Source organism: Medicago sativa, chromosome 1 (assembly GCF_051527215.1).
Source record: "Medicago sativa cultivar Bolivia chromosome 1, Bolivia_mono, whole genome shotgun sequence".
Lineage (NCBI taxonomy): Eukaryota > Viridiplantae > Streptophyta > Magnoliopsida > Fabales > Fabaceae > Medicago > Medicago sativa.
In genome coordinates this window covers 57012859-57039773 of record NC_140749.1, presented here as the reverse complement: position 1 = coordinate 57039773, position 26915 = coordinate 57012859, and the positions used below count along the sequence as shown (strand labels likewise).

General features: G+C 34.8%; 2 protein-coding genes and 1 pseudogene across 2 annotated transcripts; 2 read left to right on the top strand and 1 right to left on the bottom strand.

The window, feature by feature from the left end:
* Positions 1-12086: 12086 nt before the first annotated feature.
* Positions 12087-14339, bottom strand: LOC146955664 (uncharacterized). The gene is made up of 7 exons (XM_085722501.1): positions 14099-14339; positions 13424-13717; positions 13123-13332; positions 12894-13028; positions 12693-12803; positions 12478-12598; positions 12087-12384 (listed from the first exon to the last, which is right to left on the bottom strand). The coding sequence occupies exons 2-6, from the start codon at positions 13608-13610 to the stop codon at positions 12480-12482; spliced, it is 762 nt and encodes a 253-aa protein (XP_085578627.1). The 5' UTR covers positions 13611-13717; positions 14099-14339; the 3' UTR covers positions 12087-12384; positions 12478-12479.
* Positions 14340-19511: 5172 nt separating this feature from the next.
* On the top strand, positions 19512-20408 carry LOC146955663 (uncharacterized). The gene has a single exon (XM_085748921.1). It carries the CDS (start codon positions 19512-19514, stop codon positions 20406-20408), a length of 897 nt encoding a protein of 298 aa, XP_085605047.1.
* A 3139-nt stretch (positions 20409-23547) lies between these two features.
* On the top strand, positions 23548-25221 carry LOC146955662 (leucine-rich repeat extensin-like protein 2; annotated as a pseudogene).
* Positions 25222-26915: the final 1694 nt, after the last annotated feature.

Genomic DNA, 26915 nt, shown 5'->3' with positions numbered 1-26915 from the left:
CATGACACCATATAAAGTAGGATAGAGGTAGGAATGATGAGGATTAATGAGCTATTGTGGGCTATGCTTTATAACCATCATATAACATTTGCTATTATTTGCTTGATTAACTTGTTTCAATTGTTAAAAAGAAACTGGATGATAAGAGTGATATAATGGTAGGTGGAATCATCACTTTTCTTGCTAGGAAGTTTGGGGTGAGTGTGAATCAAGGGATCAAGAGGATAGAGGGAAACTTTTGTCTAGACTTATATACTATCACTACTTTGTCCTTAGAACCCACGAACCTACTCACAATTACCAATATGAATGGAGAATTATTAGAGCTTATTGTTTGATTATTCTACCTAATCCGGACATAACTAATCCGGAGGTGGTGGAAAATTTGCTTTATGTTGGTACTAACCCACAGGTACATAATGATCGTGATGATGATGGTAATGAAGAGGAGGTAGGTGCAAACTTGCACCATGAACAAGAAACCGGTGGAAGCTATAATGATGAACGGCGGGCATGGATGCAAACCAAAGTTCAAAGAATAAGCACCAAGCAACAAAGATAAGGTGTTGAAAGGAACAATGTCCAAAGGAGCAATCGAATAAATGAAGAAAACAATCAAATGCTCCACAACATGATACAACACCTTCACCTCCAAAGGTCTACTTTATGAACTTCAACAAAATTGTGAGCTTTCCTCTTCCTTTACTCTTTCTTCTTCCTCTTCTTCTTCTACTTCTACTCCTTCTTCTTCTTCTTCTTCTCCTTCCTCTTCTTCTTCTTCTTTTATTTTTTCTTTTGAATCATTGAGGACAATGCTTCTCCTAAGTGTGGGGGGGGCCTAATAAAGTGTCTAGAGTCGTAGTGTTCCCAAACTCCCTTGAACTTTATTCTTTTATTTTGTTTTTATAGCAAGAGGCATGATTAGTAGCTTGTTTTCAATGTAAAATATGGCATAAATTTTTTTTTTTGTCTCTTCTTTAAAGGTTGTTTCATGTACATGAAAGCAGTTTCTTGTGTTTCTTGTGTTCTTGCTATACCCACATCTTGTTTTATTGTGAAAATTCTCCAATGAGAAAAGCACCCGGTTGCAATCTTTGAGCAAGTGTATGATTAGGTATTTTAAGGACCACGTTCTATCTTTCGTGTTAACTTAGACCCTTTAAAGTCTTTAGAGTAAAAGTAGTATAAGTTTGTGTGGGAAATTAATCAATTGTGCTTTATTGTTATATGCTAAATTGTTAAAGTTATAATGGGGCGGGAGAATGGCACCAACATGTGGGGGAAAGGACAATCCCTAACTTCCTAATTGTGGTGGTGACTCCCTAATTTGAACCTAAAGTGAAACAAATTCATCAATGCTAGGGGGAAAGGACAATTACATCCAAAAAGACTTCCTACGCGGAGATGAAACAAATAATAATTTTGCAGCACTGCTTAGGGTGATTTTGAATCTAGGGGGAAAGGACAATTACATCCGAGAAGACTTCCTACGAGGATAGATAGCCCCTAAGCATCTGCAGCCCCTTGTGCTTAATTGTTAATCTAATCTAATTTTAACTTAAATTCCCATCACTCTTATATGAAATGAAGAAATGACTTTTCTCGGTTACTTTAGCATTAAGGATAGAACCTGTTCCTCATAATATCTGTCTTATACAGGAGCAAGAAAAGGGTTGGACTGCACACACACACTCAATTGAGATTTGATGTTAGGTTGAATAGGTTCACAAGGAATGTTTGAAATTGTAATTAGTATACTTGAAACAAAACCTTTCTTTGAGACATGTGTTCTTAATAGTATTGCCATTATAATCTTTTAGTTGCTGCTATATCCATTGCCTTTTGCTTGAGGACAAGCAAAGATTCAAGTGTGGGGGAGTTTGATGAGTCATAGAGTAGTCTAATTTAATGCATTATTTAGTATCGTTTTATTTAGATTTAGTTTTATTTTATTTTAATATTATTTCCTTTTTGAATCTTTTACTTCAAATTGCATTTTATTATATTTTAGGAAAGAATATATGGTGGAAGGTGTCTTGGAGCAAAAGAAAGAGGACTGGAGCAAATACAGTACAAGAATGCGAAGATACGAGACAAAAATATGTCTCTACCAAGTCAGAAGCTTGGCACGGCCCGTGCCAACATGTGGCACGGCCGTGCCACCCTCCAGGACCACTTTTGCTGCTTTTCTTCAAGCCCAAGTTACTCTGTTGCAGCTTTACTGTTTTGCCCTTATCGTAGCTTAGTTTCTAAGTCAATTGTAAAGCTATAAATAGAGTAGCACTCCATCATAAACATTCATCTTTTGTTCTTGGAATAAAAGTTCACTTTTATATTATCGTTCTTTTACTTTATTGCTTTCTCTCTTCTTCCCCTATGTCTACAATGAACGTTAGTGAGTAGACACTTCTTTGTCTTGGGATTGTTGATAAGTCTAATGACATAATCCTAAACAAACCAAGCTTAAACCCTAATTTCTATGTAACCCTAATTTCTAATCTAGATTCACCGTCTTAACGTGGATTAACAATTATCAAACTGTGGAAGCGAAAGCGGAGGGTTTGATAATCGTTAATCCATCATCCCAAACATCAATTCATAAAGCGAGAGCGGAGCTTTGATGTTGGAACAAGTGAATCTAGACAATAATTGCAAAACAGTGAAATAGTCTTTGCAATTATTGAGACAAAGAGTAGTTTCAATCCTCTATGCATCTTCTAGTAATCAAGTCAGCGAAATAGGCTTGGTTACTAGAAGTAAACTCTCACCGGACTTTCATCGGAAAGGTGAGGGGCTAAGGGAAACCGGTCTTTAGAAATTAAGGTGTAAACCATGAAATTAGATGTTTAAGTCTTGTCTAGTGAAGGGTTTGTTATTATGATAAACCAATAATCCCAAGGCTCTTTTATATTATTGTTATTTACTTTCAGCAATTAAACCCCCCCTTTTTATAAACTTTTCTCTCTTCTAATCATTCTCTAAAAAGTTAATTGAACTCACAACTCCCTAGCGGAACGATACTCTTCTTACTACTATTACTTCGATAGGCCGTGCACTTGCGGTTTGGCCCTATCAGTATGTCTTTGATTCTCTTCTGATAATAACTAGTTTTGGCTAACTAAGCCGGAATTCCATAACTAAAATTCCTCATTTCCAACGATTGGTAAAATGCCCATGAAATATTGCTTCGTAGCTAATTCATGCTAAACATAACTTTCATGTTAATATGTGTATGCTATGTTAGTATTCATGTTGGAGGGTGTAACGCCCTATTTCTATTAAAGCGATAAAACACGCGAATATAACAAATATTCAAGAAACAGACGCTACGTCTCATCTAAACAACAACCAGCATGCATATATAATAATATCTCAACAGTCACAGCGGAATACAAACATATATCTCCATCAATACATATACCATGGTCATACATCGACATCAACATAAAATCCTCCGAAGTCTCAACAATGAGTACACCTCAACAATACAATAAGTCCAACACAACAAAAGACACTGACTCAACCTAATCAGAGCCCTATACTATAACTCCAAAATGATAACGGAGGCTAGCTCCCGCTATCCAAACATCCAACAAGCAACTCACCAAGCGACTAATCCTGCACAACGTCTACCCATCCATACAGACAGGTAGGCGGTTGAAACCACTGGGGGTAAGCATTACATTAATCATAATCAACATATAAAAACATAGCATTCAAGGATTCATACATATCACATATACATAACCGTCCCTCCTAGAATACTAGCATCATATGATTAATATCCCCCATTACTTGCACCTCAAGCCATCATAGCATAACAGACATGTTCAATCTCTAATCAAGACATTGACACAAGCTCATCATTTATCAATAACAATCAATGAAAGGATTACTCACCTCGTTCTTCACTTAGCATACTTAACTTAACAAGTACAGTTCATCATTTCAAAGTTATAAGCAAGTAATCATCATCATCAATGAAATCACCACATCATATGTGTATATACATATCCAAATCTCACATCATCATTAATATCAAAATAATTATCTTCAATTGATTCACCAAGTGTATAAGCACAAACAAGTGAGACATACAATTAGAACATAGTTCAATTATTCACAACCGTCAACAAAATCCACCAATGCACATATACACCAATCCACACAATCACAACATTAACCAAATTTCACCAATACACAAATTCATCAAGTCACATATTCAATTATGTCACAACTCATCAACCATTAAATTCCAAATCTCACAAGTATGTATTCATCAAACACACTTATCATCAACAATCAACATTCACATGCAACAACAAGATAACATTACAATATGCAATGCGCATGTACTCGACACATATATGCATGTGGTACCATAACAACAGTCATTAGATGCCAACCGCACATCTATGTAAGAGTACACCTCCTCTTACATGTAAGAGTACACCTCCTCTTACAACAACTATGTAAAAGTACACCTCCTTTTACATTTCAACATATGACTCAATATGATATGATGCATGGACATACAACAACGACCCGATAATGCACAACTTCACCACAACAACGACAATGTAAAAGTACACCTCCTATTACATTGACTATCTCAACAACATTGCATTATCAAGTATACATGTCCACACATTCAACAATCATAATACACATAAGAGTCATCATCACATAAATCAACATTGATTTACAATTCATTTCCATTTACATCACATAATTCAAGTAAAATGGAATAACACAACAATTTATGACAAACATCATTCTCAACCTTCCACAATCATTCAAACACAATTATTTAATCATATGTGACCATTCACAAAAGATTCATAAGACTTTAGTTCATCAAGGTTCATTTCTACTAAGTTCGTCTCCAAAAGTCACCATTTAAAAATAATAGAAGTTATGAACCAAAACCAACTCTACAAGCTCAATTGCCTATGCCATGTATTCTCACAAGTCACTTATAGGTGCAGTAGAGGATACGTAAGCATTTCATCGGCCAAAACGACGAATTCAAGAAAAACTCAAAGTTCGTATCACTTTTCCACTTTTTACAAAACTTTCCATTTTCAAAGCAAAACAAGTTCAAACTTGATAGAACCAATCACATCCATTTTTAAAAATCATATAAACAATATACAACTCTAATCCCACTTCAATTTCCGGAGAAAACGAGTTTTTGGAAAAATTGACGTTTGGACCGTTTTCACAAAAGTTAGACGATTTTCATAAATTCAAGTCCAAACCAACTCAAATCTTGTTCCAGTAGGATTAAAGGTGTAAACAGGTGTTAATTAAGTCCAAAGAAACATTTTAGAAGTATTGGATTGGTCCCCCAAAGCTCAAAACAATCAAAACAGAAAACTGTTTCTGGGCAATTTCGCTATTAGCGAAATCTGCGCTATTAGCGAAATTCCCAGACAATTTTGCTATTAGCGAAATTTTCGCTATTAGCGAAACTTGTCCAGACAGTTTCGCTATTAGCGCCGTTCTTGCGAAATTTCTCAGAAGTTTCGGGTTTTTACACCATTTTTGCCCAAAATCCCAATTTTCAAACCCCCAACTCCCAAATCAACATCCAGAAAGTGTTTATGGGTCAAAACAGGTTCAATACACTTAAACAAACATGATTCAAGCATTAAGAACAACAACATAGCTCATTTCATCAAATTCACAAAATTCTTTCAAAACACCAACATAACCACAAATCTCCTCATGAATCCATAAACAACGATTCCAGTTACACAATTTTGATTCTAACAGTTCAACAATCATCAACAACAACTAATGAACACAAATTCATGCACAATTCAACATCACAACCTCATTTTTCATCAAAATTGCTCAAGGACACAATATACCCACAAATGCACATTTCAACATGTTAATTCACATACTAACATGCAATTATCATACAAATCATGCTCTCAATCATAACAACAACAATTATGCACGAATTCAGAGCAATTAGATTCAATTTATCAATTTCATGAAAATGGGTTTAAATGAAAAATGATGAAATTATGATCAAAAACTAACCCCCTTACCTCTAACACCAAGAGTCTTTAATTCAAGCCTCAATTTAGCTCCTAGATGATGAATCCCCTCCTCAAGCTCTAGCCCTTGATCTTGTTCTACTCTCAAGCTTCTATCTCTTCTCTTCCCAAATGAAATGAAATGTGAAATGTTGTGAAACCTAATTTTCACCAACAACTAGAGTTTATATATGTGCTCTATTCAATTGGGCTTATCTCTCAAACCTTAATGGGCCTAACCCATTTCTATTCTAACACCCAAAATGTCACTACACACTTAATGGTAAATTACAACACTAACGGTCACTTACCGGTAAATAAAATGATTACTACACTCTCTCTAGTAACTTGGTAAAATAATACTCTTACTAAGCACTAAAATAATTCTCATCCAAAATTACAAAATTACCCCTACTCTCAAAATGACCAAAATGCCCCTAAGTCCAAAATGACTAAAATACCCTTCTACACCGAATTCTACAATTCCCAACCAAAAATACACACAGATGCAAATAATCACATAATAGCACACACAACACACATAAATAAATAATAAAATAAATCTAGCGAAAATCGGGCTGTTACAACTCTCCCCCACTAAAAAGAATTTTCGCCCTCGAAAATTACCTGAAGGAAACAACTCTGGATACGCAACCCTCATCCTACTCTCCGATTCCCAAGTGGCACTCTCACCGGTTGGTCCAACCCAAATCACTTTAATCAAAACGACCTCCTTGCCACGCAAACGCTTCACTTCACGATCCTCAATCCTAACCGGCCAAGTCTCAACGGTCAAATTATCCTTTACTTCCAAATCATCCACTTGAATCACATGGGACGCATCATACACATACTTCCTCAACTGAGACACATGAAACACATCATGAAGATTCGACAAAGATGGCGGTAACGCAATCCGATACGCTACAACCCCAACCTTCTCAACAATCTCAAAAGGTCCAACAAAACGAGGAGTCAACTTCCGACACTTCAAAGCACGTCCCACACCAGTTACAGGATTCACTCTCAAAAACACATGATCACCAACCTGAAACTCGATGTCTTTCCTCCTCTTATCGTGATAACTCTTCTGCCTACTCTGAGACGCTCTCATCTTCTCTTGAATCATCTTAACCTTCTTGGTCGTCTCTTGCACGACTTCCGGTCCTAACAAAGCACTTTCACCTGACTCATACCAACACAAAGGAGTCCTACACCTCCGACCATACAAAGCTTCAAATGGTGCCATTCCGATACTAGAATGAAAACTGTTGTTGTAAGTAAACTCAATCAACGGTAAACATTCAACCCAACTGACACCTTGCTCCAACACACAAGCTCTCAACAAATCTTCCAAACTCTGAATAGTCCTCTCCGTCTGACCATCAGTCTGGGGATGATAAGCAGAACTCAACCTCAACTTAGTTCCCAAAGCATCTTGCAAACTCTCCCAAAACTTAGAAGTAAACCTCGGATCCCGATCCGACAAAATACTAGAAGGAACACCATGCAATCTAACAATCTGCTCAATGTAGATCTCAACCAACTTAGCCACAGACATACCGGTCTTAATAGGAACAAAATGTGCCGACTTCGTCAACCGATCAACAATCACCCAAATAGAATCAAAACCCTTAGCAGTCTTCGGCAAAGCTCCAACAAAGTCCATTGATATACTATCCCACTTCCACTCTGGCACGAACAACGGTTGCATCAAACCTGACGGCTTCTGATGTTCAATCTTAGACTTCTGACAAACCAAACAAGCATAGACAAACTCTGCAACATCCTTCTTCATTCTAGGCCACCAAAACAACCTCTTCAAATCCTGATACATCTTAGTCGCTTCGGGATGAATACTCAAACTACTTCTGTGACCTTCTTCCAAAATCTGCCTCTTAAGCTCAAGAACACTTGGCACACAAACACGATCACGAAACATCAAAACACCGTTCTCATCCAACCTGAAATCCCCACATTTACCTTGGTTAACCAACACCACACGATCAACCAGTTCCAAATCCTCCTTCTGATCATTCTTGATCTCCTCCAGAATATTACTTGTCAACTTCAACATTCCCAACCTCACACCATCCGGTGTCAATTCACTAACCAAACTCAAATCTCGAAACTACTCAATCAACTCTAACTCTTTCACCATCAAAGCAGACATATGCAACGACTTTCTACTCAAAGCATCAGCAACAACATTGGCCTTTCCAGGATGATAACTCAACTGGAAATCAAAATCCTTAAGATACTCCAACCATCTCCTCTGCCTCATATTCAACTCCTTCTGGTCAAACAAATACTTCAAACTCTTGTGGTCACTGAACACCTCAAACTTAGAACCATATAGATAATGCCTCCAAATCTTCAACACATACACAACGGCCGCTAATTCCAAATCATGAGTCGGATAGTTCTTCTCATGCACTTTCAACTGCCTCGAAGCATAAGCCACAACCTGACGATTCTGCATAAGCACACCACCAAGACCCATCTTAGAAGCATCACAATACACCACAAACGATTCCTTCGGATTCGGCAAAATCAACACTGGAGCTGACGTCAACATCTTCTTCAACTCTTGGAAACTCTTCTCACACTTAGCATCCCAAACATAAGCTTGTCCTTTCCGAGTCAACTGCGTCAATGGCAACGCCAACTTAGAGAATCCTTCAATGAACCTCTGATAATAACCTGCCAATCCAATCCAGGAAAGCTCCTCACTTCAAAAACAGACTTAGGTGATTCCCATTGCAACACTGCATCAACCTTCGACGGATCCACCGCAATGCCACCTTTAGAAATCACATGACCAAGGAAACTCACTTCCCGCAACCAAAACTCACACTTGGACAACTTAGCAAACAACTTCTTCTCTTTCAAAACTCCCAACACAATCCTCAAATGCTCGGCATGCTCCTCTTCAGACTTAGAATACACCAAAATATCATCTATAAACACCACCACAAAACGATCCAGAAAAGGATGAAATATTCTATTCATGTACTCCATGAAGACACCTGGCGTATTAGATACTCCAAATGACATCACAGAATAACTTTCTCAAACTAATACAGTCGTTAAATAACTTTCACTAATTATGCCGTGTCTTTTGTTATTTCTCCTTGAAAAATTCATTTTATACAAATAATGTTTGCCTCAAATCTTGCACAATACTAAATGAACTGTAAAAAAATTATCATGACGCGGTGATCACTGTGTATATAAAGAATAACATTCTCATAGGAATGTTAAAAGAAGCACTTATAGTTAAATGAGAGCAACTGCATTTTTTTTCCCATTTTAATTGTTGCCTCAGCTCAGCAAACTCTTACTTCTGCCTATTTATAACACTAAAGATATAATAAAACATATTAAGGAACCTTTGTACAAGTTGTTTTTGTCTTCCACATTGAGGAATTCAAGTCCAAAAGTTGGAAACTTCAATATGTTTATTATTTGTCCAGCTTTCCTTGTGGAAGCTGTTATTTTTGAAGAAACAAAACTGTGTTTGAAATCTGCACAAAATCTGTGTATATATATATATATATATATCAGTGCTGCTTCAAATTGCATCTTCTCAAATCATTACTTGATGTCTTTGATTTAGGATTTTAATTATGTAAGCAGTGAACATTTATGACATACTAAGTAACTTCAAATTGTGAGCATAAAATTTATTTTAAATGAAAATTACTCCATTTCAAATTGTAATATAACTAGGCTACGTTCTTCCTATGTTCATTAAAAACAAAATAGTGGACTAGAGGACAACTTCAACTAATTATGGAGCCATAAATTTTATGATTAGTATTCATTGTGACATTTCAATTCTATTGACTTGGTTATGAGGTTAATCGAAACTGAATCATCTATGATTGACAAAAAAAGCGATAGACATTTGCAGTTGGATTCAATAGAAGATGGTGATATCATGATGGGTTTTTTGTGATGTTGCTGCTGAGCCTAATGTGTTTCGAGTGTTTCTAGGGAAACACTACTTATAGCGACAAAGTTTATCGTGACACGCATCACGATGGTATTTCCTTAATACACCTGCTCCACTTTTTAATATTCTAGCACCCATGATTTGTGTGCAGCGGACAATCCAAAGGCTGGAAGTAATTCGTGATAAATTCGGGATGTCTTTTGTCGGGACAAATAGCATAGCTCGTGTTTCTAAGGAAGATTTTCGAGTTGGTATTCACAAAGAAGTTGTGGTTTCAACAGTTTCTCCATAAGCAGATGTGTTGGAGCAACTGAGGCTCCTGATAGCAAATGTTGAAACAACCAAGGCTCTTGATACCACTGTTAGAACTCTTTGTTGTTCTTCGAAGAAGAAAAGGAAGTTTAGAAAGGAAGGAGAAAGAGAGAAAAATTGTGGAATAAAATTGATCACTTCACTTGTGATTTTCACTTTACAATGATGGGTTCACTTCCCTCGTATGATACAGTCTTCCACTTTATACTCTTTATTCACCATCTCTTTACTATATGTATTCACTTCTTATTTTGCGCGCACACACACACTACAACTATTTATACACTTTACAAGAAACAGTTGTGTTTAACCAACTAACTAACAAACAGTTAAAACTAACTAACTGCCGCTACAGAACGTTCTGAGCTCAACATTCTGAGCTCAACATACTTTTACTGTTGTGTATTCTGACATCAGTTACTTTATTAATATGATTGAATATGCTGTTAGATTTACTTTCTATCTTAATGGATTTACCAGCAATTCAACTAGGTTTTAGTTTTACATGCTTGAGAAGGCTAAACCGAAACATGACAAAAAGGAAAATATGTCTAGTGAGTCTTGGATTGTATTTCACCCTATGGGATTGTAAATACAATTAAGTAATTCTCATTGGGGCTTATTTATGTCGATAGGATGATTTACACATGTATTTATTTTCATAGCATGATGAGACGAGTTAATTTATTAAAATGATGGAATGTCTACTACAAGTGCAGTCACAAACTCATGCATTTACGCAGTCAGCCCATTAGTGGTCCTTGGATCGATATCAGACAGAAAAAAGGAAACATTATGGTGAAAGTAAAAAAAAATGGAAAGATGAGATAATATGGTTGGTGGCTCACTTTTGCATCGACGGTTCAGCTAATAGAAACCTTACCTTGAGAAGAAGATGCAACATTGATGTGATGAGAACTAACAAGATTAACAGTAAAAGTCCTTGCAATTGTTCTGGAGTGATGCTTATCAAAGAAGCAATCGTGCTGAAAACCGAATTGACAGAAACAGGAGTAGGGATTGCTCATAACTAACATTGTTGTCAGACTTTATCACACATTCATTCTCATGATATATATTTCGACGCAGCCTTGGAAGTGTCACAGCAACAATCAGATGCATAGGCACATGTAGGGATAGGTAATGATATTAAGTGCAAAGATTATCTCCGCACGTCACATAGAAACTAAGAATGTAGGATGATCTCAGCACGTCACATAGAAACTAAGAATGTAGGATGAAATTATGCAGATGAAATTAGCACAATTAACAATAAGCAAAATGTGTAATGATTTTTCATGAATGAGGATTAAGATGGATGTCAAATATTATGATGTGTTTTAGTTATAGTATTTGCAACTTTATATCCAATGACCATGGTTTACATGATATAATATCTTTATTTTTTTAACAAGGATATAATATTTTTATGGCTGCTAACTTGTCTGCTTATGATGAGCCTTTTATAGCTGCAAACTTTATGATGTAGATAATTAATTAGGTGAAATGATTATATGTATATAAGACATCATACACAATAACTCACTCAAAGACAATTAAAATAGCACCTTAAGTAACATACAATCAACTAACCCTGCCAATTTTATTCATCAAAATTGGCCTAATAATCATGCTTAAAGTTGAGAAACATGTTTAACAGAATATTTTATCATGACCAGATATCAAAATAGTTCTATTTTGCGTTATGCTTGATTTAGTTGCCATGATTAAAGCAGTTCTTTGGAATAACCTTTCAGGTTTGCATCTTTCAAAGCACAATTAAGTAATAATTTATTTTCAACTCAATGCGGTAATTTCAAAGTTGAGTTTTAGTTCTTCCTCATTTTAATTTAGGTGGTGATTGTGAAGATCTTGGTTTATTTGCATATTGTAATCTATACTACCTTTTGTTATAACTGATATGACAGTCGGAAATAAACAGGAAGAGGGATAGATACTTTGAACAAAAATCAAGATATACACTAAATTTTTGATCCCATCATCCAAATGGTGCAAAAGGATTGTCCTCTTTGTTGTTTGAAAGGCGCCCCTCCTTGGCCAGTTCTGTTTATTGTTTTGATCAAAATAACAAACAAAAGGTGAGGATATTTTAATACGTTTTGATCAAAAAAGAACAAGGGCATGACTCAAACTTACCTTCATGTAGCTGTATCACTTGAAGATGAAGGTTGTGAAACAGGTTTGTCGTCAAAGTATGTCAAAGTATGCTTCTCGGCAATGTTGGTTGTATTACTTTCCTCTTCTTTCTTCTTAGAACCTTTTGTTCATTGTTTTGATCAAATAAGAACCCAAACAGTGAGGATATTTTAATGTTTTTTATCAAAAAGGAATAAGACAAGACTCAAACTTACTTTCCACTTCCTGCTGATAAGCAAGAACGGGAGGCTTCTCAGCAAGAATAGGGTCAGTCGTCAAAAAAGGCTCTCCATCTATGCTCTCTTTTTTTAGCATCTTAGCAACTCCTGTTTATTGTTTTGATTAGATACGGAAGCAAAGGATGAATTTTAATATGGTTGACTGTTAAAAAAGAAAAAGACATGGCACAAACTTACTTTCCACTTCTTGTTTATAAGCAATAAAAAGGTCTAGAAACATGGTCGACACATGATGCTTCTTAGCAACAAGAGGGTCTGTCGTGACTTGAGGCTCTCCCTCTATGCTCTCTATTTTTAGCATCTCAGCAAGTTCTGTTTATTGTTTTGATTAGATGAGAAAGCAAAGGATGGAAATATTTTAATATGGTAGAAAGGTAAAAAAGAAAAGTACAAGGCACAAACTTACTTTCCACTTTTTGCTGATAAGCAAAAAATATCTTTAGAAACATGTGAGGAGGCTTCTCAAAAAGAAACGGGTCAGACATCACAGGACGCTTCTCAGCAACAAGCGGTTCGGTCATTACGAACTTACTTTCCTTTTCTTTCTTAGCAGGAAAAGGGTTGCAAACCGGATTGGTCGTCTCAAGAGGCTCTTCCTCTAGCCTCTTAGCAACTCCTGTTCATTTTTCATCAAATAAGACACCAAAGGTTGACCATTTTTTAACATGTGAATGTTTTAAAAAAAAAATAACAAGGCACAAACTTACTTTCAGCAAGAAATGGGTCAGACATCACAAAAAGCGTGCCGGATGTCACAGGACGCTCCTCAGCAATGTTGGTCTTGACAGCAGGACTAAGAATTTCAGATAAATACTTTCTGTCCTCTTCTTTCTTCCTAGCAAGATATCGTTCGCAGTTTTCCTTGAGAAATGGAGACCAGTTGGTATATTCCATCTTAGCAACTTTGGTAGTCACAGGAGGCTTCTCCTCAGAAATAAACTTACTTTCCTATTCTTGCTTCTTAACAGGAAATAGATTGATATTTTCCAACTTAGCAACTTCTGTTTATTCATCAAAGGCAAGATAATTAATTATATGATATGAAAACACAGTGAAATTCAAATCAAAGGTTTTAAACCCTAATAAGCACGGATTCACATAACAAACATATTGATCAATTCAAGGGCGAGAGAGAGAATTATGAATCAATCAATATGAAAACACACATTCAATTTCACAAAAGCTTTCACAGCCTTAAAAAAAAAAAAAAAAACAATTAAAGGTTTTAAACCCTAATCCACCAATCCAAGAAGATTTGAATATTTATGTTGATTGAAGGGTTAATTCCATCAAAACAAAGTCAATTTCTGAGAAGATTCGAATATGTAGGGTTCAATTTCTGAAATTATGAACAAGGTTAAAAATGGAATGAAATTAAATACCTGAAAGTGAACGAGGGAGAGAAAACGAACGAAGCAGAAGAAAAGGAATGAGCGAGTGTTTTCTGATTTCAAGATTCAAATCAAATTCAAGACTTTATATATATATAATACCTAAACGGGTTGCTTGCGTGGTTGGTTGATTACCCGGCCCAATTCGATATGCTTTTCTAATTTCCTAACATATTATCAAGTTGAGGTTGAGCATTAATTTTCTCACCCTATCTTATTCTCACCCTTTTTTCCTATGATATAAAGAAACTGTGTCGTATTTGATATCAAATGACCGCCGTATAATCTTTGTCTAAACTACAAAACAATTACATAGATTGTATGAGTGGTCAACAATGATCATGATATCATAAACACTCTTATAAAAGTGAAAGGGTTGAAGTGAAAAAACATTATGTTTAAGAAAGTTAAAGTGATGATTGATTTTTTTTAATTAGTTCAATTTAATAATTAATTTATCCTTAATTAGGTTAATGGAAAATTTATTTTAATTAATCCATTAAAATATAATCAAAAATGTAAATTAATATATAATTGTTGACTCATTCATTACTTGGATGCCATCTCAATTAAAATGTCCACATGTGAATATCAAATCAACAATTTGGCATCCTTGTCAACAGTGGCGGAGCCAGGAATTTTATAGAGTCTGAGCAAAAAAATTATCGCAAATTCATATGTGACATAATATATATATATATATATATATATATATATATATATAAATAATCATAAATCGAAATAAAAGAGGTTTGTCATATTTTCAACAAAAGTACAATTTTAATAAGAGAGATGAAATATAACCTTCCAATAGCGTGCTAAATAAAATTATGAGGTAAATGTCTTTTCCGCGACCTCTTTCAAATCATTAAAAAATTTGGAAGAAATACTTGTTCTAAAATTAGGATACTCTCAATAACAAAATTGAAGCCTCAATGTTTTCAGAGGTACACATGTTTTATAGAGGTATACTTGTTTTAAGGGCATACGAATAAAAAACTGTCAATGCTATACAACTTAGCAGTTGCTATAAAATAAAACTTATACTACAAAGTTAGCTTTCAAGTTCAATGCCTCATACTACAAATTCTTGATCAAATTATCACCCAAGTCAAAAAGTATAGACACGTATATATTTAAACAATTTTGCTTATCAAATAGTGCATGTCGGGTACTAATCTTCAAAATGGCTAAAACTCTAGTTAAATTTGAATAAGAACCAACTTATAAGATTTTAATATTTTTTCGGTTAAGTAGTCTAGTGGATAGAAATTCTCTTTTTTAAGCTGAATAAGTTAGGTGTTTAGGGTTCGAATCTCGACCATGTATATATTATGCTATATCTCTACCAACTGAGTTAACAATTTTATAAAGGCATCAAACTAAAGAACAAAGTGAATGCAACAAATTAAGGAAAAAATGGATTGGGGTGACTCATGACGCACATAGCTTATAGTTCAATACTAAGCGAATTGATCCGATCTAACCCACTTATACAATCGGGTATGTTGGATCAGAGCGACCGGACCGGTCCATTATACAACTCTTTGCAGTATGAATGGTTATCCTTACTAAATATAGCACCTTATTAAGCAATAACCATTGGCCTCATCCCCAACAACATTCTACATTCAATTAATAATTATACCAACTTATTGAAAATAATAATAACATACTATGAAAAAATGTTGTGATCGATAACTGATAAGAAACATTCATTTTTTCGTACTGTTGCAACTAAGTGATACTTCAAATTGCCACAAAAGTTGGTTTAATTAGCTATTCATTTCATTGCACCCAGCAATCATGCTGTACATTAAAAATACTCTCACTATCATCCCAAAATAATTGTAGTTTGAAATAACAAAATATCTCAAATTAAGTGTCGTTATTTTCTTATAATGTTATCCCAAAATTAACATAGTGTGCCACTCCCAACTCATTATATTTTACAATTTATTTATGATGAAGAATAATATTCAATATATTCCAACCATGGAAATGCAGTAACGTTAAAAAATTTGAGGGAGAATTTTACCCTCCATAGTGGTCATATTTGAGGGAGAATTTTATATCATATTCACATAAAAAAATGTAAAATATATAATACTCAATAATTGATAAAAATAATTTGATGAATCTATAATTTTATTCAAGTATTTGTTGGCTTTTTAATATCCTTTAACATACGCTAAATGACTATTATTATTGGAAGAAGAAGGTACATGGTGGTATTATTCATTTCACGTTTTTTGTTGGTACAAATTGATGAGTATTGGTATTTAAACATGCACGGACTGTATGCGCATAAATGTGTGACAGATAACTAATTCAATGTTACTACTCAAATACATGTAGTTGATAATTATAGGATTGAGTTTGGTGAATGAAGAAACGGTTCTATTTGGTGAAAAATATATTAAAGGTTTGAAAATACAGAGAATCACCAAACAATCTTTTGAGCCTATCAAAAATATTAACAAAATAAAAACATATAACCTTTTGAAATTTTATCCTTAGCTATATTAGTTAGTTGATGAAGTTTTTATTTTTTTAGAAAAGTTGAAGTTTTTTTTTTTTTTTACAGGATGGATGGAAAATTGAAGAAATTAATAATTAGATAACTAGACCTCTAAAAAAGGGTGTGGTTATCATGCATAAGTCATAACTTATGAACCATGCATAATTCCTGCATAAGTCCAGCTCATTAACACCTAGCCCAACAAAATTGCTTTCTACACCCTAGAATATTGTTCAAAATATTGTAAATATTGCTCTCTTGAATAGATCATGGTATGAATGATCTAACTGAGCTTCATTTGAAATATGATTCACAACTACAATACCTCATATACATTGAACATATTGATTCTCAAGTACCAAGTGTACATGTATTCTCCAAGTTAGCTGAACTATATCTGGAGGGAATGGAAAATTTAAAAGAATTATGCAATGGTCCCATCTCATTTGACTCTATGAACAATTTAGAGGAGCTAACCATCAAGTGTTGTCAAAATTTACAAAGGTTGTTCAAAAGCAGCCTAAATCTTTTCAATCTGAAGAACGTGACGCTAAAATCATGTCCAATATTGGTTTCTGCTTTTAACTTGTCCACTTCTGTTGGAGAGTTTGGAATAATTGATTGCGAGAAATATAATTACATATGATACAAATGAAGAAGTAGTCCATGGTGATAATGATAACAAGAATTGCAGCTCGATGTTTCCAAGGCTGAATGATCATTAACACCTAGCCATAACTTTTGGTTTTGTTTTAGCTCAAAATATTGCTCTCTTGAATATTGTAAATTATGCCAGAATCTTCAATCTCATCACCGTCATCATCACTGTACCGGAATGCCAAAACCATTTTGCTGTGGAAATGGTTTCTGCGAGTTGTACTCCAAAACCATTTTGTTGTGGAAATGGTTTCCAGAATCTTCAATCTCATCATCAACACTGTCGTTCATCATCATCACCGTCATCATCACTGTACCGGAATGCCAAAACCATTTTGCTGTGGAAATGGTTTATGTGAGTTGGACTCCAAAACCATTTTGCAGTGGAAATGGTTTCTGTGAGTTGGACTCCAAAACCATTTTGCTGTGGAAATGGTTTATGTGAGTTGTACTCCAAAATCATTAGATGTACTTAATGGTTTTCTTTGATCGGTCTCCTCTCTTCTCTCAACTTCGTCTTCTTAAAAAAACTCTTTCCAGAAACACAATTCAAACCCTCTCTCATACCAAAAAACGGATCAAACTCATTCGAAAATTCTCAAGAACATTCAAACAATGTTCATGAGCAATTTTTCGAGAAAATCATAAACTCACATAACACCACAAAAATCATCGTTACAATCCACACAAGCACAAATCAAAACACACAAACTCAAATCGTTCATCAATTCAAAGCCGAATTTCGAATCTACGTTTTGCAAAATCGGACAACAACAACATACTCACCAAAACCACAAATCGGCGTTCAAACGATATCAAACCAGTTCAAATCTCCTTCCAAATCATGAAGCATCGTAGATCTGAAACTCGAATCTCAACAACAACAAACCGTTTTCAGAGAACAGAGAAAGATTTGAAACAAGGATGAGAAGAGGTTTCTAAAGACGTAAAAAGATTAAGTTTAAGATTCCGGCGCGGTGGTTCCGTCACCGGAAACTCAACCGTCGCCGGAATCTTCATGTTTATTAACCGGTTTTCTGGAAAAAAATTGAGAAAGATGAAGTTTGGGAGAAAGGAGAGGGTAACATGTTTGTTAGAGAGAGAAGAATGAGATGTTATGACCTCCTCCCTTCACGTGCATGCTTAATGGGGTCCAGCAGATCTGGAACATTAAACAAATCTGACGGTTGTGGTGTCCTTATGCATGGTGCATAAGGAAATCACTCATGCACCATAACTTCAGCCTCTAAAAAATATATTCAAGGATTTGATATATAATATGAAAAGGTGTATGTTTGTAAATATTTGGTTGCTTAAATAAATTTCAAGGGATCAATCTTCTCTAAAATTATTAACTTACTTTAGATAATAAAGTGCCAAATATCAATTATTGATAACATTATGCACATGTATAACAAATCACAGTGGTTAAAATATCAATGTTTTTTATTCATTTTAATTACTTCCAATAAATACTCAATTTAGAGGAGGCAAATCCTATGTATAAATTTCATATAATGCCCAAAAAAAACCAAGTCTTGGCAAAAATGTTGTGCTTCATTTATAAGTAACTAAATATATGTAGTCGTCCCCAGCCTTAGCAATAGCTACTTATAGATGACCTAACTATAAATAAGCACCAGTATAATAGAACTCAAAATGTTCTATTCAATGCTCCATACATTTACAAGTTGAATCAATTACCCGCACATGCCTATAAATGATTAATATAAGAAGAATAATGTTAGTAATACACTTCTTTGGGATAGAAAGTGAATATTTTTTCTATACCTATATCCATCCATATGCGATGAAGTTGATCGTGTTAAGAAATAATTCATAACTGCCACCTAAGTTAGTTAGTTAAGAATTTGTTACAAAAACTAGTTAGTTGGTGAGATAGCTTGTGTTACAAGCAAGTGTTAGTTTTGCTTATATAAAGGCTTTGTAATGTGTACATTCACTTCTTAATGAGATTCACATTGCACGCATAATCTCTCTATTCTTCTCTTTTAGTTTTACAGTTTTATTTTGCTATTTTTCTCATCTTGCTAAAACAGCTTATTTGAATAAGCATTTTTCTGCGCAATAGAACCTAATTTCTGCTCTAACAATTGGTATAGAGAGCCTGGGTTAATTCAAAGGGAAACACCAGTGAAGTGTGAGGGGAATTATTCTTGGAAAACACTGAGTGAGGTGTGAGCATTGATTTCTTGAAAAAGCAAGATGAATAGCAATGGTTTTGGATCAAACATTCTGGTTCTTGATGGCAAGAACTGGGAACGATGGAGTGATTTGATGATATCTCTATTTGGGGCTCAAGATGTGAGTGATCTAGTGCAGAATGGCAATGAATATTTGGGGGCAAATCCAACTAAAGCACAAAGATTGACCATCAAAGAAGCAAAGAAGAAAGATTGTAAGGCACTGTTTTACATTCAACGAAATGTTGATAACCAACATTTTGAGAAGATTTCAAAGGCAACAAGATCCAAAGAAACTTGGGATATACTAGAGAATTATCATAATGGGGGAGAAAAAGTGAAACGAGACAAGTTGCAGTCATATAGAAGAAAGTATGAGAAGATGCAAATGGAGAAAGATCATAAAGTAAGTGATTACTTCTCCAAGATGATTATTGAGATTGTGAATTTAATGAAAAATTGTGGTGAAAACGTCTTAGATCATATGGTAGTCGAGAAAGTCTTGAGATCCTTAAGTCCAAAGTTTGATTTCATAGTAGTAGCAATTCAGGAAGCAAAGGATGTTAAAACTATGAAGATTGAAGAATTGCAAAGTTCCTTGGAAGCACATGAATTACTGGTGATTGATAGAGGTTCAGAGAGATCAGTACAACAAGCTCCTCAATCTCAAACAACCAAGAAAGAGGGAAATTGCAAGAATTTCAAGAAGAAAGGAAAGGAAACTTGTCAAATAATGGGAAATCTAAAGCTAAGTATAAAACTAAATCTTCAAAAGGAGGAAGTGTTGGTAAAGGTTAGAACAAGAAGAATAATTTTAACAAAAGTAAAGTTCAGTGCTACAATTGTGAGAATTATGGACACTTTGATGATAAGTGTTGGTTCAAGAAGGATCAAAAGACTTAAGAAGAAGCAAATATAGCTCATGGAGATTATCCCAATACAGTTTTGATGATGGTCACTACTCTTGAAGATAAGATCAAAGGTGAAGAGTGGCATCTTGATTCTGGATGCTCCAATCATATGACATATCAAAGAGAATGGTTAACAAATTTTGTTGCTAGCAAGAAAATCAGTATCAAGTTAGTTGATAGCAGAAAGCTTGCATCAGAAGAAAGTGGAAATATAGTGATTAAGAGCAATAATGCTGGAAAAATCATTATTGAAGATGTTTTCTATGTTCCAGATATGAAGTGTAATCTGATGAGCATGTGTCAATTAGTGGAGAAGGGGTTCTCAATAACTATGAATGGTGATTCATTGAAACTGTTTGATGCAAATAAGAACTTAGTGTTGAAGTCTAATTTGTCCAAGAACATAACCTATAGATGCAACATCTCAAGCGATAAGATGATATGTATGTCTGCAAGAATCAGTGAAGATGTTGAAGCTTTATGGCATGTGAGGTATGGCCACTTGAACTTTAGAAGTCTTAGTGAATTGAACTCTAAGGAATTGGTGCATGTTTTACCAAAGTTGAATATCAGAAAGTCTACATGTGAAATATGTGTGAAGAGCAAGCAAACTAGGTTGCCATTTTTCTGCGGCACCTAAAAAAGCAAGTGCAACATTACAAGTAATTCATTCTGATATTTGTGGCCCCTTTGAAGTAGCTTTTCTATGTGGTAGTATGTACTTCATTACTTTTATTGATGAATTTACAAGAATGATTTGGTTGTATATTATCAAGCTTAAGAGTGAAGCTTTAGATATATTCCGAAAATTCAAAGTCTTAGAGGAGAAAGAAAGTGATAAATCCATTAAGATTTTGAGAACAGATGGTGGAGGTGAGTATACATCTAAGGATTTTGAAGATTTCTGCATGAATTAAGGGGGAGTGTTAAAAAATAATTCATAACTGCCACCTAAGCTAGTTAGTTAAAAAAAATTGTTACAAAAATTAGTTAGTTAGTGAAATAGCTTGTGTTACAAATAAGTGTTAGTTTTGCCTATATAAAGGCTCTGTAATGTGAACATTTACTTCTTGATGAGATTCACATTGCAAGCATAATATCTCGATTCTTCGCTTTCAGTTTTACAGTTTTATTTTTCTATTTTTCTCATCTTGCTAAAACAGCTTATTTGAATAAGCATTTTTTTTTACGCAATAGAACATTGTTTCTGCTCTAACAGAACGACTTTGCAAAAAAATTATTCGTGGATATCGACTTCTAATGTTAGAAAATGTCATTTAATCTCTTGGAAAACGATTTGTACTCCTAAAGAAGATGGTGGTCTGAGATTTTGTAGTCTTAGGAGTGTTAGCATGAGTTACATGATGAAGTTGGGTTGGGATATGATGATTAAAACAGATGCTCTTTGGGTTGGAATCATTTGAGTAAAATATTATTGTGGTAATTTAACTATTCCTTTCAGTCAGTGTGGATCTAAAGCTTCTCATATATGGAGAGGTATATCAAAGAGTTGGCCTTTGGTCATAAATGGTACTTCTTGGGTGATTCGTAATGGTCAATCCATTAGATTTTGGCATGACGATTGGATTCCAGGAATTGGTAAGTTATCAAATATGGTTGATTTTATTCCTCAATACTTTCGTAACTTCACAGTTTATGTTTTTTCTTCTTCTGAAGGTTGGAATTGGAATTTATTTAATCAAATCATTCCCCCTCATATTTGCTCTAAAATTGCTAGTATTAAGCCCCCTTTTTCTGGTAATGAGGACCTTCCCATCTGGTGTTTATAGGTGGCTGGTTTTCATCACGTCTTTGTGTTGTTCACGGTTTAGGCAGTTTGGTATGTGTTTTCCTGTTCCTTGTACAACAGAGGTTGGGGGTGGTGGCAGATTGGGACTATTTTGCAGTGGTTGAGTTTCATAAACCCGAAAGGGTCTGGTTGGATTAACCTGAAAGGGCCTGATTGCTAACGTATTGAACTCATCCCTCGATCTGATTTCTTACGCGTTGTTTGCTCGAAAGAGCATTTTATGCCTGTTGTTGCTTCAGGGGGTTGTTGACACTTGGATTGGTTACCGTGTTGACGGCCAATCTATTCGTCAAGTTTAAACTCTAATTGTTCTATACGGATGTCCACTTTTCACGCTTTTTTTGTAACTTGGTTTCGAGCCCGTACGCGGGTTCGCTGGGTTGCGTATGTGATTAGTGTATTTTTGTTAGAATAGTTTAGAGTTGTTCCGCTTGGACTGATTTATCACGATGTATCCCCATATGGGTCGTTCCTGGGTCAGGTCGGATGCCCCCCAATCTTTGTATTTGTTTCTTTTTATTTATTATATTTTCTTTTTGGCTTAAAAAAAAGGGTACTTTTCTGTGAAATCATCTTATCATTCTCTGATGGATGCTAATTCTTTCTTGAACCATTCTCCAAATTTCAAGCTCCTCTACAAGTGGAAAGGGCCTCTTAGAATCCAAACTTTCCTTTGGAAGTTGTTCCATGGAAAGCTTCTTACTAATGACGAAACGAAACATCATGGAATGACGGATTCTGACATCTGTCCGAGATGTATGCAAGCCCTTGAGACTATAATGCACGTCTTGAGAGATTTTGAAGTAGTTAAGGATTTATGGAAAAAAAATTATCACTATGGATGGCGATAATTGGAGTACTTTCTTTAGTATTGGATTATCAGAGTGGGTGAATTTTAACCTTCAATAGTCCTCAACTAGTACTAATCACTGGCACTGGCCTACTCTCTTTGGTATCATGATTAATTTGTTGTGGAAAGATAGAAACCAACTTGTTTTCTCAGGAACTTCCCTTGATCCCAAGTAATTTTTTAGTAATATTAAGTGTTATCTTTGCTTTATTCATTACCATATGTTCCTCCATCCCCCCCCCCCCCCCCCCCCCCATGTCGAACATAGGAAGAATGAGATCAATGTGAAGTGCATATTGATGGGTCCTACTTTAGTAGTACATGATTTTCAACATGTGGGGGTCTCATTAGAGATTCTAAAGGACCTTCTGTTAGTGTTTTTTCTTGCAACCTTGGTCAATCTACCTCTGTTTTGGCTAAGATTTGAGGCTCAGTACATGGTTTGAGAATAGAAAGTAGATTGGGTTTCTCTAATTTGCTTATCGAGATGGATTCTCTTGTTGTGGTTAACATGATCATCTCTCGGAAGATTCATAATCTTCATTTGCTTCCTCTTCTTGTTGAAGCATTGTCTCTCATGGAGCGATCAAATTGGAAGTATGAGATCAAGCATATTTATCGTGAGGCTAATGGGTGTACACATCACCTTGCAAATACTAGTCACAATAGAGAGCTTGGTTTGATAGAGTTCCCAACTCCTCATCCTTCCTTAGTTTTGATGTTATCCTATGATTGTCGACGAGGGGTCTCTATCCTTCGTCTTATTCCAGTAGTTTTTTTTATTTTCCTTTTTATAAAAAAAAAGTAACACACTTCTTTAACGCACATTTTCTAACAGGATTTTTTATTGGTTAAAATTTACATGCATCTCACCAAATTTAAAACGATCCACATAATTTAGTGAGACGCGTGTGAATTTTAACCAATCAAAAAATATGTGTTAAAAAGTGTTTGTTACAAATAAGTTATTTTGCTAGTGCTCCTCAAAAAGGATAATCGAGACACCGTTTTGAACCAAAGTTATGGTAGTTAATTAATTGTCATTCTTACATTATTAACGTCAATCCAAATATACACAAATATTGAAGTCTTATACAAAAACACTTTTTTTATAGGTTTAAATGCAATTTTAGTCCCTCAATTTTCTTAATTGTGCAATTTTGGTCCCCCTAGTTTTTTTTGAGCAATTTTAGTCCCCATATTTAACTTCCTTTTTGATTTTAAAGTCCCCCACTCATATGTGGTTGGATTTACTTGAAGTCTATGATGGTAACATATACCTTTCACACCTAATCACTTTTTTCCCCTTTTCATCTCTTCCGTTCCATCCTATCTCCCTCATTCTTTTCTGATCAAGCATCATGGTTCAAATTCTTTCTCATTACCCCCAAACACAAACCTAGAAATTAGATTCAAAATCAAAGTCTTTCACACATCATAGATTAATAATGAGAAAAAGGTATTATCCAATTCAAAGCAAGTAAAATTTCTCCAGAGTATAGATTTACTTGCAATCAAGCACTTGAAAACCCAAGTATACGCACAGTCACCGGTATTGATCTCAACCATGCCGACATTGCCGGTTATTTACCGGATGAACTCGGTCTTCTAACAGATCTCGCACTTTTCCACATAAACTCCACCAACATATAAGTTGTAAGCGTAAAACAACTTATGGGAGGGTTTCAAAAGAGTTATTTGAAGGAAGGGTTTCAAAAGTTTTATTTGATAAAGACCTTATTTTCATGAACGACAACCGTTTTGCATTTGATTTTCTAGAAAATCTTGGTAACTCACATGTTTCAGTTGTCGTTTTTGCAAACAACAAATTCCAAGGATGCATTCCTTCGAGTATAGGAAACATGTCTAATTAAACGAAATCAATTTCTTGAACAATTTGTTTAAGTCATGATTACCGTTGTTGAAGAATCTCATGGTTTTCGATGTGGGTTTTAATCAGTTGGTGGGTCTGTAACTGGATGCTTTTGTCGGCGCGGTGAGTTTGGAGGAGCTTAATGTGGCGCATAATATGTTCTCTGGTAAACTTGCCCAGAGGTTGTTGTGGTGGTGGGGATGGCAGTTGTTGATGAATACAGAGGGGTGTTGTCGGAGACATAGAGAGGTTCACTGGAGTCGAATGTGGAAAGGGCGATGCCGGTGAAGGGGAAGGAGATGAGATTGAATGGAAGAGATGAAAAGGGGAAAATGATTGGCTGTGAAAGGTCTATGTTACCATCATAGACTTCAAGTAAATTCAACCACATATGAGTGGGGGACTTTAAAATCAAAAAGGAAGTTAAATATGGGGACTAAAATTGCTCCAAAAAAAACTAGGGAGACCAAAATTGCACAATTAAAAAAATTGAGGGACTAAAATTGCATTTAAGCCTTTTTTTAAAATAAGGTCGGTCCAAGGGTCAATCAGCCCAAGTTAAGGTGTTGTATCTCAACATTTTGGGCTCCAAAAGACCTTAAAATAATTTAATTTAGATATAATTGTGTAATATATTATATTAGTTACAAATATTTGTCTAACTTAATTAGACAAGATGAGAACCTCGTATTCTTCTTGACTTTGATTTATTTTAGGGTTAATTATGTTTCTAGTCCCTATAAAATAGCGACCTTGTAAGTTTAGTCCTTACTTAATTTTTATAGCATTTATAGTCCCTAATTTTGTTTTTTTGCCCTGAGTATTAGTCCCTACTCAATTCAAATTTGTTTAATTTATGCTTAAACTCTTAAATTTTTGAACAATTTTTTGCAGACATGTTTAGAACATTACTAAAAGTTCCTCCGCAAAAAATTATCGCAAAATTTGATTTCTACATCCAGATTTTATTACTTTTTATCTTTAACTTTTGTCGTTTTAAAAAATTCATATTTAATTCATTTCATGTCTGAAAATTCTAAATTTTAGTAAACGAACCTTTCATAGTGTTCTAATCTTGTCTCAAAAAAATTGTTCAAAAATTTAAGAGTTTAAGGATAATTAATCAAACTTTGTTTTAGCAGGGACTAAAATTATAAGTAAATTTTTTTTTATAGGGACTAAAAATGCTATTAAAATTAAGTAAGGACTAAACTTACAAGGTCGCTATTTTATAGGGACTAGAAACATAATTAACCCTTTATTTTATTATAAGCATGTGCTATTTCTATTTATTTTAAAAGGTTTCGCGATAAAATTTACATACCCGTCCCAACACAACCTCCGCTTCAAAATCCCAAGCAATACATATGGTGCTTTGTGTTTGTTATTTTATTATTATTTCCTTGAACCGCTTGGAGTTTGATTCCCTTTTTCTGTCAAGTAGTCTAGTGACTATAAATTCAACCTTTTTATGGTGAAATAAGTAGGGTGTCTAGGAATCAAACCCTAACCCGTACATATATTATACATATATTGTCATTAAAAAAAACGTTGATTAACAAATTAAAGGTAGACATTTCAACTCTCTCAACAAGGTTGGCATTGGTGTATGCATAAGAGATGAGGAGGCACGCTTTGTCCTTGCAAAGACATAATGGTTTTCACTGATTGTTGACATTGATTTGAGGAAAGCGATGGGGTTCTTGACCACGATAGTGTTTATGGAGGAAGCAACGGTTTTTCAAATTATATGGTTATCATCAATGATTGTAGACATATGTTAGCAACTGATAACAAACTCAGACTTGAAGTTCATTCAGAGCCAAGCAAACGGGGTTGCCCAAAACTTAGTTAAGGAAGCTCTGTCTAATCCTAGTTTCCATATTTACTCTAACATTCCATCTTGTATTTCTGACATTCTATTTAATGAAATGCAATAAGCTCTTTTCTGTCAAAAACAAATCATGAATTTGTTACAATAA